The sequence below is a fragment of the Helianthus annuus genome, chromosome 16 (assembly GCF_002127325.2).
Source record: "Helianthus annuus cultivar XRQ/B chromosome 16, HanXRQr2.0-SUNRISE, whole genome shotgun sequence".
In the NCBI taxonomy this organism is placed as follows: Eukaryota; Viridiplantae; Streptophyta; class Magnoliopsida; order Asterales; family Asteraceae; genus Helianthus; species Helianthus annuus.
The window spans coordinates 97,218,830-97,236,467 of NC_035448.2; the positions used below are offsets into that span (position 1 = coordinate 97,218,830).

General features: G+C 40.5%; 1 protein-coding gene across 1 annotated transcript; it reads right to left on the reverse strand.

Annotated features, from left to right (window-relative positions):
- Window positions 1-13,983: 13,983 nt before the first annotated feature.
- LOC110885272 (putative clathrin assembly protein At2g25430) lies at window positions 13,984-17,011 on the reverse strand. Its single transcript, XM_022132955.2, has 2 exons — window positions 16,668-17,011; window positions 13,984-16,203 (listed from the first exon to the last, which is right to left on the reverse strand). The coding sequence occupies exon 2, from the start codon at window positions 16,174-16,176 to the stop codon at window positions 14,290-14,292; it is 1,887 nt and encodes a 628-aa protein (XP_021988647.1). The 5' UTR covers window positions 16,177-16,203; window positions 16,668-17,011; the 3' UTR covers window positions 13,984-14,289.
- Window positions 17,012-17,638: the final 627 nt, after the last annotated feature.

Consider the following 17,638-nt stretch of genomic DNA (forward strand, 5'->3'; position numbering starts at 1 on the left):
TGCTCTCCCACATGTTCTGGTTGCGGCTGGGCAGAAGGTTTCACACGTTAAGTGTTGATGTGACCGGACACTGTGCTTGTCCTTTTTACTGTTCATGACCGTTGGACCATTTCCGAACCTTTTAACCTTTTAACATTTTAAGCTGTTGTGTCTCTAATCAGTTTATTAAGGTTTGAGCTACCCCCGTCATCAGCCCCCCAAGTCAGAGGTATTTGGGGTGTAAGCTCAAATGCTTCTGACTTTTGTACACGATTTTTATTGCTTAAAGGCTTCAAGGCTTGAAAGGTTATCAGGCGTCTAAGTTTTTTGGATTTGAATTTTGAAATGACAGTTAATGTGATGGATGGCAGTTTTTTGCCTTTTGCGTAATAATAACTGCTTATACTTCACTTTCTTTTTTCTTTTGATCGCCTCTCCTGGGTGCTAGCAAAGATCTGTATGTGATTTATTCTTATCTCACTAGATAGGAAGTTGAGGCTTTTTGTAAATAATGGGGGATCGATCTAAAGTTTAATCCGGTGGCTCCGGGTTTTAGATAAATCGATCGATCAGTGTCCCGCTGGTTCGATTGCTCTTTATTGCTGTCATTTCGAGTTTTCCAACTTGTGTCATTCGTTTTTGGTCTTTGTTCTGAATATTTTAGAGTATTATTGTGTGTCGCTTGGTTAGTTGCGTCCTCAAAGTCTTGCTGAGACTTTACACTTTGAGGTCTTGTGATATGGTATGACCCATCGTTGTTGTTTCGATGTTTCTTACGGTTGACCAAGAACGACGATTGGGTCACGTTTGAGACATCCCAAGTTGATGTTTGTTTGACTTCCTTAATGGTTACTACCGTTTGTTCTTGGAAGGACCGAATTTTCTGGATTTCTGAGTCCATTGTTTTCTTCAAGCTTGTTTGGAGGCACCCTGATGCTATGTTAAACAAGCTTAAGCCATTTGATTCTAAACTAGATTGTTTAAAAGCCATTAGGAAGTGTCCTTCAAGGCTTTGTCCCTTTCCTAAACACCTTTTGGTGTTGATGGGTGTGAGCACCTTGTGGGACAGGCCGGATCGTGACCCTGTGCTTATGAGGTATGATCAGGGTATAATGTTTTGCCTTATGCTTTATCAAGAGTGATGATACCTCTGATGTTGTGTTTGGAGATGCCGAGGCTACATCCGGCAAAGATGTTGTTGTTAGGGGCACTGAACATAGGTTCGAGGGTTCAGGCTATGTGAACGTTCCCAATGTCAAGGGTTTCACCAAATTTGTTGCTTCCAAAGTCTCTACTCGTCGTTCGAGCTGTTGTTTGATAAAGACTACTGACCAACCATCGGCTTCTAAGCCGGTGGAACTAAGTAATGACATAGAGGCTTCAGATGATTTAGAATTTGGGGTTGGGGAAAATCAAAAAGGGACAAGGGACGACCCTTGGTGGTTTGGCGGGTAAAAAGGTTGTGAGCTTGAAGGGTTCCGGGAAGGGTGGTGAAGGTTCCACCAACGTTAATCCAGGGGAGGTTTATGTGCCGGATTGGAAGGTCACAGTTGGTGACATCTTCAAGCCTTCATCCGTTTGTGAGGATGTTCTTACCAACTTTGATTCTCCTGTTGTTCGAGGTTCTTGCTCATCTATGGATGATGACTTGATGATTTCGAAAAATGGTAATGGGTGCTTGTAACCTTGTTGCCTTGCTTCCAGAGGGTGTATCCCGATTTAGCAAGAGGATGCGAGAATATGATGTCTTCTCGAAGAAGATGGATGAGATGAAGGCTTCACTAGCTACTCTAAAGAAGGAGGCAGAGGGTTATGCTGGGAGGGAGAAAAGCTGTTGTTGAGGGTTGATGAGCTTTCTTCCCAGCACAAGACTGAGATGGTTGAGTTGGAAAAACGCTTGGAAGCTGACAGGGTTCAAGTCAGGGTTGATAGGGCTGCTTTGGAGGTTCAGAAGTAGCCTCCTTGGAGGAGAAAGAAGGGTTAAAGGCTTCACTTTCCCAGGAAACTGGTGATAATAAACGGCTCATTGAGCATGGATTCCAGCAAGTGGTTACCTATCTTCTCCATTCGTCGGAGTTCGACAAAGTCTTGGGTGATGTGTACACCAAGCTTCTTGCTCATGTGAGACACCAAGGTTTGTTTGCTGGTTACAAAGCTTTGTGAACCTGGGGAGCCTTAGGAAAAGTCTTCTCTTTTTCGACCCAAAGCCTTCGAAGCCTTCAAGGAAACTATTTTGAAGGTAGGGCATATTATTTACCCTTATGTGGGTGAAGTCTCCAAGTGTTTTGGTAAACCTTTGCCTGTCTTGCGGAAACTAAAACCCAAGGGCCTTAATGAGGCTGTTTGTAACGAAGTGTTGAAGTCCCTCTCGAAGAAACGTCCTTGCTCCGGAGATAGCGAGGAAACGTGTTCTGAAGGTGGTGAGGGCTCAAAGGGTTCAAGCCTTGAAGCCTCCGAGACAACGGGTGCCGTAGGGAGGAAAAAAAAGGATGGCTAAAAACACCCAAGATGATGGGGTTTCGAATAAGGATGATGCAGCAAAGTCTACCATCTCTGATGCTGACAAGTGAAGAAGAAACTTTGATTTGTAGTATTCTTAGCATGTCGAACAATGTTATGGATTGTTTGTTTGAACATCCTTTAATTTTAAGGGAAGCGTTTAGGTCCCTTGGTGGTTAAAGCCTGGCAGGCTTGTGGACAATGTTTTATGTTTGATGGCCAGTATGGCCCTTGCTATCTTTAACTTATCTTGTTATGTCTATTGTGTTGTTCTGTTTACTCCCTTGTGTTTTTATTGGTTTTGTATGTTATCTTTGTTTTGGGTGGTGCATCTTATGTTACTTATACCTTAAAGGGTTCAGTGCTGCAGTCACTTAGCCTTAGGATATTTTTAACAAGAAGATACAACCTCTATCCTATGTATGACATTCACTTAGAGTCTTTTTGGTTCGTAAGCCAATGTTGGGGCTTAAGGAACATTTGGTGTAGGCTGTTCAAACCCCTCTATGAGACATGCTTTTCAAGATTTCTATGAGTCTCATGGAGTTGTATTAATTTAGGAACTCACCCCTTATATAGGTCCATTCAACCCTTGAACCTATTGAGCGATGTGGCCTGGGAGCTCATCCCCTTACATGGCCCTTGCCATGGAGTTTCTTGCTAGGTTCTCACCCTGATTATAGGATAGAAAGACAAATTTTGATTCATCGTTCATTCATTTCAAAGTATTTTGATTACTAGGGGAATAGAACAACTTTTGGGAACTATTTTTAATACGTTTTGGTTAAACATGGAACCTTTTGAGGTTTTTGCCATTCCAATGGCGGGGAAGCTTTTTGCCTTGCGGACCTGCCAGCTTGTATGATCCCTCTTTGTGGGCTTTAAGGATAGTATATGGCCCTTCCTACTTAGGGCCGAGCTTTCCTTGGCTTTCTTTCTTGTAGGCCTTATTATTTCGAAGCACGAGGTCCCCAGGCTTGAAGTGTTCATGCTTCACCCGTGTATTGTAATGCAATTACATGTTTTGCTTGTACCTTGCTTTTTGTATGGCTGCTTAATCACGAGCCTATTCGAGTTGTTCCAAATTCAACATCGTCTCTTTCTTATTTGGCTCGAGGTCGATGTTAAATGTTCTTTGTGTTGTTACTCCGATTTCAGCTAGGATTACAGCCTCTGATCCAAACGTTAGGCTGTAGGGTGTTTTCTTGTGGCTCGTTTTCTTGGTTGTTCGAATTTCCAATAGCACATTGGGAAGCTATTCGAGCCAGTTGTTGTATCTTTCCAATCGAGATTTAATCCTTTCAACAATGTTGTTGTTTGTTCTATTAACTTGGCCGTTGGATTGTGGGTGAGCTACCGAGCTGAATACTTGGGTTATTCTGAACTCCTTACACCAAGAGCTAGAAGGCTTCTCGGCAAACTACTTCCCGTTATCCGTAACTAGTACCCCTGGAGCCCAAAACGACCTGTTTCCCTGAGATTTTTGCCAATAGTTTTACTTTTGGCCACTTGGTGAAGTAGTTCACTGCTACCAATAAGAGCTTGACTCCTCATTTGGCTAGTGGGGATGGACCAACGATGTTGATTCCCTACTTGTGAAATAGCCAAGCCGAGGAGATGGGAACGGGGTCATTTTTGAGGCTTTTGGGTACCGGAGCATTTAACTGAGAAGTTTCATACTTTCGCAATTGTTCGGAGGTATCTCGATGCATGAAAGGCCAAAAGTGTTCGAGGTTCATCAACTTTGACACTACCGATTTTGGGCCACAATGAGCTCCACGTATCCTTTCGTGAACCTCTTTGATCAGATATTGGTTTTGTTCTGGGCCAACGCATCGAAGTAGTGGTGCAAGGTATCCTTTTTTGTAAAGGATATCTCCTTGTAACACATATTGCCTTGACTTGATACGAACCCTTTTAGCCTCAGTCTGGTCATTAGGTAATTCACCATTTTGAGGAACCTTTCAATGGGAGTCATCCAATTTGGCCCTTTTTTAGTGATCACATCTTGAACCTCAAGTCTTTGGATGGATGAGGTTTTTAACACTTCAATTAGTATCTTCTTGGTGAGGTGGGCAAACGTAGGAGAAACAAGTTTGCTTAGTGCATTAGTTCTCTTGTTTTGAGATCTTGGAACTTTTTTGATGGAAAATGCTTGAAATGTGTTCATCAATTCCTTTGATTTTTCTCGGTACTAACACATGTTGGGTTCTTTTGCTATGTAGTTGTTATTGTCTTAGCTTGAGAGAGTCTGTAAGGACTTGAAGCTTTTGAACCCCCATTTCTTTGGCTATGTAGTTGTCACTTATTTGGTTTGAAACAAGCAACGAGTCTGTGAAGACTTGAAGCCTTTTGACACCCATATTTTGCAAGCTTGAGCCCAGCAATCAATGCTTCATACTCAGCTTTGTTTTTTGTAGTCTGAAATTCAAGACGGAGGGCATACGTGAATTACAATTCGTTAGGATCAATTAGAACTAGCCTTGCTCCTGACCCTTCAATGTTGGAAGCTTCATCGGTAAACAGCTTCCATGTATCAGGGTTGGAGGGTTCAGCTGCAGTTGTATTAACTTCTGTTATGGCTTCTTTAGGGACTTACAAGATGAAGTCAGCCAAGATTTGAGCTTTGACAACTTTTCTCAGGACATAGGTGATTTTGTGTTCACCTAGTTTCACAACTCATTTGGCTAATCGTCCGGAATTTTCTTGTTTTTCAAGCACATTCTTAATTGGTTAGTCAATGATCACTTGTATCGGGTGTGACTGGAAGTACCTTCGAAGCCTTTTAGCCGTTTGGACTAGGGCTAGAGCAAGTTTTTTTTTTCAAAGAAGGATATTTGATTTCTGCTAATTTTGAAGTTTTGAAAAAGTAAACGGGTATCTGAACTTTGTTTCGTTCAATGATTAGAGCCGTACTTATGGTATTTTCAGCAATCAAAAGGTAGATAGAGGTCGTTCCTCCTGTTTCTGGAGCCGAAATGGCTGGGAGTGAAGCCAAGTGTTGCTTCATTTGGTTGAAGGCTTCCTTTTGAGGTAAAACGCTTCAAAGCTGTAAGCTTTACATTGAAAGTCTTTCTTGTTAGCACATCCTTTGAGGGTTGGCTTTTATGCTTTGTTTCCCCATGATGTGCCCTAGAAACGAGCACTTGACTGGATTAAGCTTTCATGTTTATCTTTCTCGAGGTTTGGAAGGTTTCTTGTATGTCATTGAGCATTTGGTATTCTGTTTTGCTCTTGATCATCAAATCTTCAACATAAGCTTCTATATTCTTGCCAGTTTGTTCGGTAAACGCTTTGTCAACCAGGCATTGATAAGTGGCACCTGCGTTTCTTAAAATAAAAGGCATTTTTTTTGTAGCAAAATATACCTTTATCAGTGTGTAATGCGGTTTTTTTATTCGTCTTCTTCTTTCATTAGGATCTGATGGTAACCCTTTTAGGTGTCAAGAAAACACGAGAAGCCCGTGAGTGAGTTAACCTTGAGGTCTATCCAGGGCAGCGGGTAGCAATCCTTTGGGTGTGCTTTGTTCAAGTCTTTAAAATCGATATCCATTCTCCAAGACTTGTCGGGTTTTTAAACCATTACCGGATTGGCCACCCAGGATTGATACTTGACCTCTCGAAGGGTTCTGGCTAGAACAAGCTTTTCCATCTTTTGGCATTCTGCAAGGCTTCTTTTAGGGGCTTGACTCCGTTTCTTTTGTATAATGGGCTTAACATCAGGTGGGATCCATAACTCATGTTTCAACAATGCTACGAGGGATGCCGGTCATATCTTCGGGGCATCAAGCAAATACATAGTGCAAGAGCAGCTTTTCAAGTTATGAGAGGGTTTCATTGTAAAGGTTAGTGTTTACCCTTATCCCCTGTTGAGGATATTTTGGGTTTATGTTCAACCCTTATTCATCGTCTTCATCCTTTCTTGAGCTTTCCCCTTCAACCACAAAAGCTTCTTGGGTAGGTTGAAGGGTTGCTATCCCTTTTTCAGTGGGAAACTTCACAGTGCCTTGACCAACTAAAACTGCCATTCCGAACACACCTTGCCCTGGCCTTCCTATGATGATATCACAGTTGGAAGGGATATTGATCACCGCAGAAGTGAGTTGTTCGGTTCGTTCCTTTGTTCTCTCGTTGAACAAACATAATGGGTTATTTGGCCTAAATGCTTGATAGGTATGTCTGCGATACCTTCGATGGAGGATTCAGACTGTTGAAGCTTTGAACGTTCATCGTCGCTGAGAGGGTTAAAGCCTTTCTCAAACATGATTTTGGTGGTTCCACCGGTGTCAATGTAAGCCTTTTGTGTCTTGATGGTTCCTATGTTGGATTCCATCACCAGAGGGTTTGAAAGCAACTCTCCTTCTGATGGTGGGAAGCAAACATATTGACGTTCCCATGCCTTAAAATGATGGCGTTTGTGGGAAGCTTTGTTTTCAAGGTCGACCATGTTCGCTTCCTACTTTTTATTTTTCAACCATCGTGCCCTTGGCCCCTTCAACCAAGTGAGCCAGTTCGGACTTGACGGCTTCTTCGATCCTCTTTTTGGTTTGGAAGCAATCATTGGTATGGTGACCTTTCTATTCGTGAAACTCACAATACTAGTTTGATTTTTCTAATCTTTTGTTTTTTTGACAAAGGTTGAGGAGGGGGGAAGCTGTGTTTTACCTCTTGGGTTGCCAAGATCTCGTGCGAAGTCTTGGTTAAGGCTATAAAGTTTATGGTTTTTTCTCAGCTTGGAGGGTTCCGGCCTTCAGGCCTTCTGGAATCCGAACCTTTGAACCGTTTGTCATAAGAGCCATACTGGAAGCTCTAGTTAAGAGGTTTTTTTTATTTTTATTTTTTATATATACAGCTTATTCTCCTCGAATGTGGGCTTTAGCCCTTTTGAGTGCTTCTTCAAGGGTTTTGGGCAGGCATTTATTGAGGTCTCTTGTGAGATATTTGGAATTTAGCATTCATGAACCCTGCGACCCTAATTTTTTCATCGGCGTAAGTTAAACCTTCCTTCTTGTAACTTTTGATGAAGTCTCTAAGACTTTCATCATTACGTTGTTTGGTCTGGAAGATTACTGTGGCGTCATTGACATGCCTCTGTTGTTATAGGGAACTTTTGCTAAGATCGTCAAAGGTCCGAATGCTTCGTCCAGGAAGGTCATTGAACCATATGCCAGAAGACCCTTCAAGGGTTTGCATGAACATGAGACAACATTCGGAGTTGGGTCATTTTTCAATTCTTGCAGTCCCGGTGAAGATTTGGAGGTAGTCTTTAGTACCGTGATGGCATCTTTATCTGGGTTTAAAATTCGTACTCAACAATTTGTTGGGAGAAGCAAGACAAGTTGTTGGGCTTGTAAGGTTTTGAGAGATATTTCGCTACCCTTGAAGCTGGGTTACCGTTTGTGGTACCCTGGTGAGTGGTTGGCACTTGGTTGATGAAGTTAAGGTTAAAGCCTTGAAGGCTTTCTGTGTCATCATCCAGCTTTTACGTGCTGCAAAGGAAATTGTGCCGTCATATGTGTCATGAGCTAGGGCATAAGGTTAAAGCCTTAAAGGCTTTTTGATGGTACTCATAAAAGATGCCATTATCTGTGTCATAAGGTTAAAGCCTTAAAGGCTTACTGCATAAGTCATTCCCATGTATGTCCTCATGACCGCACCTCGAGCCAAAGGCAGGGTGGCCATGGCTTGTTTTCACGAAGTAGCAATGGGAGGGGGAACACTTGAAGCTGGTGACTGCCATAATTGATCAAGAGTGTTTTTATGCCTCATAGGTGCACCGGTTGTAACGGGTTGGGAGGTAAATAAGGGAAAAACGGTTGGACTTGGCTTCAAGGTAAGATGTGGCTGAACGTGAGCTGCTAAAAGGAAGAGATGGAGGACCAGGTGACAATGAGGGTTAAGACTCCTCATAATTTAGTCTTATTCTCACCATTTTTTTCCCTTTCTAAGCTCACATGCTAGTTGAAAAGAAATCTTTGTAAGAAATTTTTAGCTATTCCCTCGGATGCTAGATCTATGCGTTCCGGTGTATGCATTGCATCGATTTGAGTAGGTGCAACCCCTGATCGAGATGGGGTTGGTGTTTAAAAAGAAGTGAACTCCGGGAACATAGTTCCCGTTGGAGTTCTTCCGGGAGTAGAAAGAGGTGTAGATCTAACCGGTAAGATCCGACCAGGATATGGTGTTAAATAGGTGTTGTTAGGCACCTGATTTACCTTGCCAAGAGACTCGCTTTTAGACATGATGTAAAGAGAAAATAGAGCTACACAACTGGTCTTTAAGATAAAGTAAGCGGCGTAGCCCCACGGTGGGCGCCAACTTGTTGATGCAACAAATACAAGACCAAGGCCTGTAGCGATATCTCCTGGTAAAAGGGTTCAGGGGTTCGATTAGCCTAACGCAGGTCGTGGGGTCCCCCCACGTTTGCAAGACGTGGAGACACTAGTATTGTTTTTATCTTCCTTAGATCTTGAGCTGATTAGAAATCAGCCCAGAAAGCGATCGTTGGAGAAGATAAATTATTTAGTGTGAAGAAGAGAAGCAAGCATGAAGCTAGTTCTCAAGAGGGAGAAGGAGAATCAGAGAGTTAGAGTGACATCTGCTGATCCTGGAGTGAATGACATGGTGGAATGGCATGCATTTTATAGGGGAAAGTGTTTCTCAAAGGAGAAACCCGTGACTAGTGAATCTGTGCTTCCAGTGAGGGGTTTGCCCATTTTGGGGGTTGAAGGGTTTGGACCTGCGGACAAAAGGGTGTGCTCTCCCACATGTTCTGGTTGCGGATGGGCAGAAGGTTTCACACGTTAAGTGTTGCTGTGACCGGACACTGTGCTTGTCCTTTTTACTGTTCATGACCGTTGGACCATTTACGAACCTTTTAACCTTTTAACCTTTTAAGCTGTTGTGTCTCTAATCAGTTTGTTAAGGTTTGAGCTACCCCCGTCATCATAGCCGAATGTACAAGGGTCAATATCTGACGAAGACATCCATCTCTTGAAGGTGGATAACACAACGGTAAATAATGAAGCCCAAAATGCACAGATTGCCGCACATCAGATTACTATGGTCATATTGATTGTTACGAAAGTATAAACTTGAGGATTGTGATTAAACTTATTTTTTTTTTTTTTTGTAAATCACATATCATAGCATTATAACGGAATGTATGTGGATACCTTAGTACGTGAAGGGGTATGGTCCCAAATCTCGCACCGAAGTAATCGCGAGTGACCATTACCCTTATCAAATACTTTCACCGGCAAGAACTTATCTGCGTTCGTGCGGGCACGCGCGAACACAGATACCGAGTCCAATCAGTCAAGTGATGAGAAGACTTAACTTGTGTATGAAAACGGATGTTGCACATGGCGATGCGGCTTGTCACCACATCCTATGAACATTTTCGTCACGACAAAGGATAAGGTAACAGCAGTTACCGCGTATGGCGATGTGGCTCAACAACGCATTCCATAAACATCTTCGTCAACCCAAGGGACGCGGAAACAACCGCGGTCACCGCAGATAGCGATGCGGCCTAGCACTGCATCCTATTGACGACGCAAGTGGGACTGACACCTTCACTTAAGTAGCCAAAACAGCAAGTGGCACTGATGACAGTCATCTGTCAGCCTATACGTAAACGACACTGGCACACAGACTGACAACCACAGTGGGACATGGCATCACCTCCGTAACCGACAAGCCTGACACACCTGCAAGGGGCTGCGCGTTGTCAGTCTAGTCACTCAATTACCCTCCTTCACTCCTCGGCTATAAATACCCATCCCGGACCAGGTTTGAGGTATCGCTTATCAAACTCTCTCACTTTTACTACTATCACATACTTTGCTCTCAAGCGAATTACTGATTCTCACGCCGGAGAGTGGTAACAAGGAGCACCACCCACCCCATCCTCCTTGTTACGAGTCACGGTGTGTTTTCCTTGTGCAGAAGACAGATCAGCGGACAATCCAGCCACCGATCCTCGAAAAGAAGGGATTAACCCTACTTGACGAGACCAGTAAATTAACCTCCCTTGGTTAATCACTGTTTCATCAGTATGGGAATATGTTTGTGAGTGGGGTACCATAGGACTGTAAGTTAAAAATTACTTGAATGATATCGCAAAGCATTGTCATGAAAATAGTTGTGTGTGACTTTAAGTAAATTATAATATTGGTAATCGTCTTGAACTAATATTGTAAATAAAATTTAAAATTTCAAAAGTGTGTAACAGATCATTGATAACCTGTTCCTCAAATATGCATAAGATACCGAGTTAAGAATCCTCCTCCTATATCTTCTGATCCGTCAAAAAATAGAGAGCTGGAAATTGTCCAGACTCTTCAGAGGTCAACTTAACTTCGTCATATCATGATGGTTAATGACTAGAGCTATTTGAGAAGTTGGGTGCCTTAGCTTAGGGAGAGTGTTAGTGCATGCATAACAAAACTGAAGCATTCCAAAATGATCAAGTCATTGACAAAAAATAGCATTGGTTAACGTAACTGATGGTATTGTCAAGGGAGGTATGTTGGTGCAGCTTCTGGATGGCAATAGATCAATTAATATGTGAAACGATTTAATAAAGATATTAGCAAATTTATGATTTTAAAACTTGCTTAAGCATGTGAAAGCGAATTTAAGTGGTAATTAGAGGCATTATTGTCCTATCCAGCAATTGTCGTTGAGGCTATAAATAGATTTAGAGTCTTAGCTTGTAGGAAGTCAAGAGTTTGCAAGTTCATATCAATAGAAGCTTTGGTTATGTTAAGATCTTGTGTTCTTCTTTGATTGTTGATTGTTGATTACTGCAACGAGTTTGACGGATTCCGCACATTAAACTCTTGTTTTTATATTTTTATACAAAAAGTGGAATGTGAGGTTGAGATTTGTAGAGCTTTGGTTTTGTGGCAAAAATAAATTTTGTAGGGAAGTTTGAATTCTGATCTTGGTACCATCATTTTGGATATGAATATAAACGATAATAGCATTCATCCAGATCCCAAAACCATATCCATATATTATACATGTGATAGTCAACCCACGAGCTATTTAAATTCCCTAGCCGTTGCGGTGCAGGTCAAAAGTGGTTTAATTACATCAAGTTGGGCCAAGATATCAACCCAGATTGAAAAGCCCATGTCAAGCAATCATGCATGCAGCCCACGTTCCACCCATTTGCATTTCAAGTTACAAGTTTTTTTAGTCCATTTTCCACATGCAAATTTTATGTCTATTTTATTTTAATTTATTTAAAAATTTGAAGTAGTTTTCAGTTTATCCACTTCCCTAATTGTAGCAACGTGGGGTTGCATTTTGGTTTCCTTTTTGTATGTCGACAAAATAACGAAAAAAAGGCAGTGAGTTTATGATTTATGAAAAAGTTTCTTTGGTTAATTTTCTCATTAGATTATGAGTTGATTAATTATTTTCATGCTAGTTTAAGTTTGGCAACTTGGATTATAAGTTGATTAATTATTTCCATGCTAGTTTAAGTTTGGCAACTTGAATGGTGTTCTTGGAATCTAATTGCGGATTAAGTGGTGTATCTGTATCTTAATCCAATTTTAATTGCCCTACCGTACGTTTATGTGGTGTATCTGTATCATAAACGAGCTGTAGATCTATCCCCTTCTTTCTAATTTACAATATCTACCCGTTGCGTACTTTGGGTGCCTATCAATATTAGTTGCAAGTCTCAATGAATAGTAACAAGATAATAGATTTATTTGTTCTTTTTTTAACTATAAACTTATTGTTGTTAGATTTATTTGTTCTGTTTTAACTGTAAACTTACTGTTGTTATTTTATTGTTATAATTAATTTTGAGCATGTTGTTATTTTATTGTTATAATTAATTTTGAGCATAATTTGTCTTTTTTATAACTTTTATTATATGATGTTTAAAAAAAATCGAGCATACCATTGCGACGTGATTCTTTTATGAACATCTAGATATAAAGTTTTTTTAGAATCGAGTTGTGAGTGATAATATACAATATTCAAAGAAGAAACGTAAATGTTATAAAATTCCCTAAGGTTTAGGCCTTTTTTATAGATTGATGTCCTTTACTCTTTTCGTTATTTTAATCCCATACAATGGTGTGACATGCTTGTTTTTATCTACATCTAATCAAAATCAAACGGGTCAAATATAATTGATTATTTTGTTCTTTACTATGATGAAGCAAAACAATACCCTCTGAACCACTTCGTTGGTAGTTCCAACATTCATTTTTATGGTATCAAGTATAGATTTTGTTCCAATTCCGATTGAACAATACTGAAACCAAAGTTGTTTTCAAAATAGACTGTTTTTTGTATCATATACAATAGTGGGTGCCGGTGTTTGTGATCGGTACCGGGCACCAGAACCGAGGCGGAGGCAAAGGCAAAGACACACATCATGTATATACCAAAATTATTCATATCTATGGGAGGTTTTATCATCACATACCCAAAATTAAATACCATGTATATACCATTCAAACGCCCCGCTGACGGTATGCGCATATAATGTATATGTGTGGGCGCTCGAGGGGACAAAAGTGAAAGTGCACTAATTTTAACTTTTTTTTTACTAATTTTGTGAAAATAACGTTAAAAGAGGGGGATGGTTAATCATGTATCATGTGGTGGCGTTGATAGCCGAAAGACAAGAGAGTACATGCACTAATCGGCCTCTGTCTTAATTGCTGAGTGTTATGTGCCTTATGTCAAAGGCTTGATGCAAAACTACTATTGAGCCGGAGGTCTCACTGGAAGCAGCCTCTCTATTCCTAACGGGTAAAAGTAAGGCTGTCTACATCTTACCCTCCTCAGACCCTACCTTAGCTTTGCTATTGATGAGATTTACTGAGTATGATGATGATGATGATGTATATATCATTCAACACACAAATAACCTTTATGTACAACCTGCCGATGCATAAAAACTGCCCAGTGTACAAGAGCGCTCCTGATGTGCACGCCTCCTGCGCTTTTGACTGCGCCTTAATGTAACACCCATCACCTCAAGAAGTCAAAAGCCATGAACCTCTTGCCTGAGTGCGCCTCTCGTTCACTACCAGGCGCATTTTTAAAACTAAATTATAGACAAACGACTCTATCTAATTGACAACCTTTTGCTATATGAGATTGTGGGGTGCTTTAGTTAACTACTAAGCATGAAATCACAACTGTATTGAGGAGAATAACCAATCAACAAGCAGTCATGAAAAAAACATGGAGTCTGATACATACTGAAAAGACAACATAGAATGATGGTTTTTGTTTCATTTTCTGTTTTGGCTCGGCAACTCAAAAATCAAGGTATCAAGGATCGAGTTCGACCTCATCCATCTGTGATGGGACCTAAATGATAAAAGTGGTAATGGTATACAATATTGCTCAAGTCTCTAAAAGAATCAAGGGCCACTTCACTTTAGTTTTTAGTTACAAAATATGAAGCACTATAAAAGCTTTTTTAAGCAGAATAAAGCATGTTATATTAGGATTTTTGGATACATAAAAGCAACAAGAACAGTTTAATAATATGTGTTTTACAAAAGTGGATCAAAAAGCACATACCATAACAATGATGGAGAACACATGCAAGAGATCATAATTGGAACAAAGGGACCCATCTCTACATTCCTCCCAAAATAAAAATACCAAATCGTTTTCGTCTATTTATCTCTTTTCATTACCACCCACACTAAGAAAAATGCACTATCAATCACTTGAAACGATGCAGTGGAAATGTAAAAAAAAAAAGAACAATAAAAAGTATGTAACAGATGATTAAACAAGAAACACAGCAGGTATGTATCAGTATGGATTGGGATGATAATACCCGGCTCCATTAACTGGCGGATATCCATATGGCATCATGGGTGGTTGTCCAGGAGCTATATAACCACCATTGTTGATAGTGGTCAAACTACTTTGACCTTGCATTCCACTCCTAGCATACTGTTGCCAGACCATCTGTTCTTGCACAAGCAACTGTTGTTTTTTCTCCATATCTGCCATTTGGACATAAGAAGGTGGAGGGACGCTTAATGATGCAGCAAATGGGTCTCCTCCAACTGTTTGTACCGACCCATCAGGGGCAGGAAGTGCTAATACGGGTGTGGCGGTTTTCCCTGGCAATGCTACACTGCTAGCACTACCACCGGTTAACTGGGCGGTGCTAACATGTTGCCTCACCATTCCTTGGTCATACATGCCATTCAGAAGCAAAGGGTCAAGCCCACCACCCATTGCCGCCTTCTGTTTCTCTAGATTACTAGCAGTTTCCACTAATGCAAGTTCCCAATCGGCTTTTCCAGCCTCTGCAGCTGGATTTTGCCAAGCAGAGGTTACCTCAGACTCACCATTGGATCCAAATGCTTCCCAGTTACCGTTGGTTTTGTTTGCAGCTGGACCTGCAAACAACGCCAATGCAAATCTATTTCCTTGATCATCTGCTGTCAAAGTTCCATCCTCTCGTAAATCCACTAACGGCTGTTGTGGTTCAGCCTTGGGCGGCTCGGGAGCAGGTGGCGGTGGTGGTGGTGGCGGAGTCTCTGGTGCTGGCAATGCCTTAATTTCGTTCATATCATATTCTGGTTCTTCCTCTTTTACTTGTTCAACGACTTCTGGTTTCTTTTCTGGGCTACTCATAGCCTTGGCTCTATCTCTAACAAATTCCTCCAATGTCTCCAGTAGTTTAGCAGTTATCTTCTGAACTTCAGGATAGTCTGAAGATCTAGCAATGCCCATATCCTTGCACCAATTGTAGAAACCTACAAGCTCATCAATCTGCTTTCCAGCACTAACATAAGCATCGAATGCTTTCACGCAATCCTGATACTCCATATCAAAGAACCGATCAAGCAAGATGGCCAGAACTTCACATATATCTGCATAAAGCTTAAAACTTTCTTGTACAACAGGATAGAGAGCAACCAACACCAACCTGCTGTTTCTTGCGAGACCTGTTGGTCTACATGACAAGATCCTATCCAACAACCTCTGTAAATGCCCCATCTTTCCAAATATCCTTTCCGGTGGCATATCCCTCAATGGTGTCACGTTATTCTTCGCCTGAGAGGATCCCTCTTTCACATCTCCAAAAGATCTTGACCTCCTCATATTTCCACCATACCCAGGATCGTCATTGTAGCCATAATCATTCCCACGAGATGGTGGGGACCTCCACCGATCCTCCCTGAACCTGTCCGGTTCTTCACCGCCACCACTGTTTTGTTTCCTCTCATATGCAATCAAATCCAGCTTCTGATCCAGGTAAAAACCATAAGTCCTCACAAACGTAGAGTGGTCCCATGAGTTTGAATGGGCCTCATCACGGAAATCCGACATATTAAGCAACCTCGTCCCTTTCCTCGTAGCATACATAATTTCCTGCTGGAAAACTACATCCCCATCGTTCAACAATCTATGGATCAAAACCAAACACTTGAGCGCCACAATCCAATCACGAGTCTTGCTCAACCGTTTCGACACAGCATGAACACAAGTACTCACATAACCACGTGAGTAGGATGTCAGCTGCAAGATCTCCCGGATATACTTCTCACTGGCGGGATCATCATCGTGACTAGTGGCTTTCACAATAGCAACCTCGAGCTCAGGCGCCATGTTACTAGCCACCTTAGCTATTCCAATACTAGTTTGATCTTTCACCGCACCCATCGCCTTCCTTAACGCCATATTTCCTTCTCTTCCTGTACTAAAACCCTAAAAAACACACATAAACCAAACAGATTGAAAAATCAACATATTAAACACTTATACAAACAAATAAGTCATTTAATACTACTAAATTCCCGAAATTAGATTAGAATCGAATCTAAAATGCTAAATTTAGAAAGAAATGCAAAAAAAATCGATCAAACTAGACGCCATACGTTATACGTTATTTTACAATTACTAGCTACATAATCAACGCTACATAATCAATCATGAACAAAAAGTCAAAATTATTATCAAACTGTAACTGATTAAACATATAAATATCTAACATCATCAGGATGGTTAGTTAGTTTATTGAATAACTTGGAATAACCGAAACTAAATCGAAATTAATCATTCGTACACAATCACATAACAAATTCACAAAACAGATCAAACATGAACTTATATTTCATTATTCAATCGAGATTCAGCTAAAGCGAAATTGAATAAGCTGTAAAAGACCGTACCGATAAATATCTAAAATGAAAAAAGCTGGTGGATGAACAGATCCGTTGACTTTGTAGACAGTAGAGTCAAGGTGAGATCGGATGTGTAAGAAGCAGCATGTGGTGGCGCGTGGTTTGGTGTCGCCGGAGATCTCTGTGTCTCTTTGGTGCGAGCTGAAAGTTGTGTTAGAGAGAGAAAGAGGAAAGGGATGAAGAGTTGATTATGGGCCGTTGGATGAGTCAGACTTGGGAAAGAAAGGAAGGTTCCATCACTACTAAGAAAGGATATTTTTAGGACAACAAATGGAGATAAGCCAGCTAATAATCAATGTTAATTGAACCGCCCCTCTTGTCTACCGATTTAAATCGAGGAGACTAATTAATGTAAGGAAAATTGGTTTTTAATAAATTAACCTTTGTCCTCTTGGTAAATAATATTTTTACCTACCTAATTGGTATACAATAATCCTATCTATCAACATGTTGGTACTAAATGAACTTTTGTTAATTTTTTTTAACTTAAGTTAGTTTTTAAGTTTTATTTTTTACACAAACAGTCCCTATAGTTGTAATTTACTAGTTTTATTAAAACTAGTAAATTACAGTCCCTTGAGGTTGTTTTGTTTTATAAAATAGTTAAACTAGTATATTACAACTACATGGACTTTTTGTGTAATAAATAAAACTTAAAAATTAACTTCAGTTAAAAAAATTAACGGAAGTTCATTAAGTACCAACATGTTGATAGGTAGGATTTTTGTATACCAACTACGTAGGTAAGATTATTATTTACCAACGGGACAAGGGTTGGTTTATTAAAAACCAATTTTCCTTAATGTAAACGTATCAAACCGTTTGCGATCGTACGGGTATGTTTGGCAAAAGTACCTAGTGGCTGGCTGTACCTTTTTAGATATATTTAGGTGTTTGGTAGAGTAGCTGAAATTTTTAATAAAATATATGAAATAACCAAAATGGACATAGCTAAAAAA

Bases quoted from the DNA above. Each gene is read 5' to 3' on its own strand.
- LOC110885272 (XM_022132955.2), bottom strand. From the start codon at position 16,176: ATGGCGTTAAGGAAGGCGATGGGTGCGGTGAAAGATCAAACTAGTATT.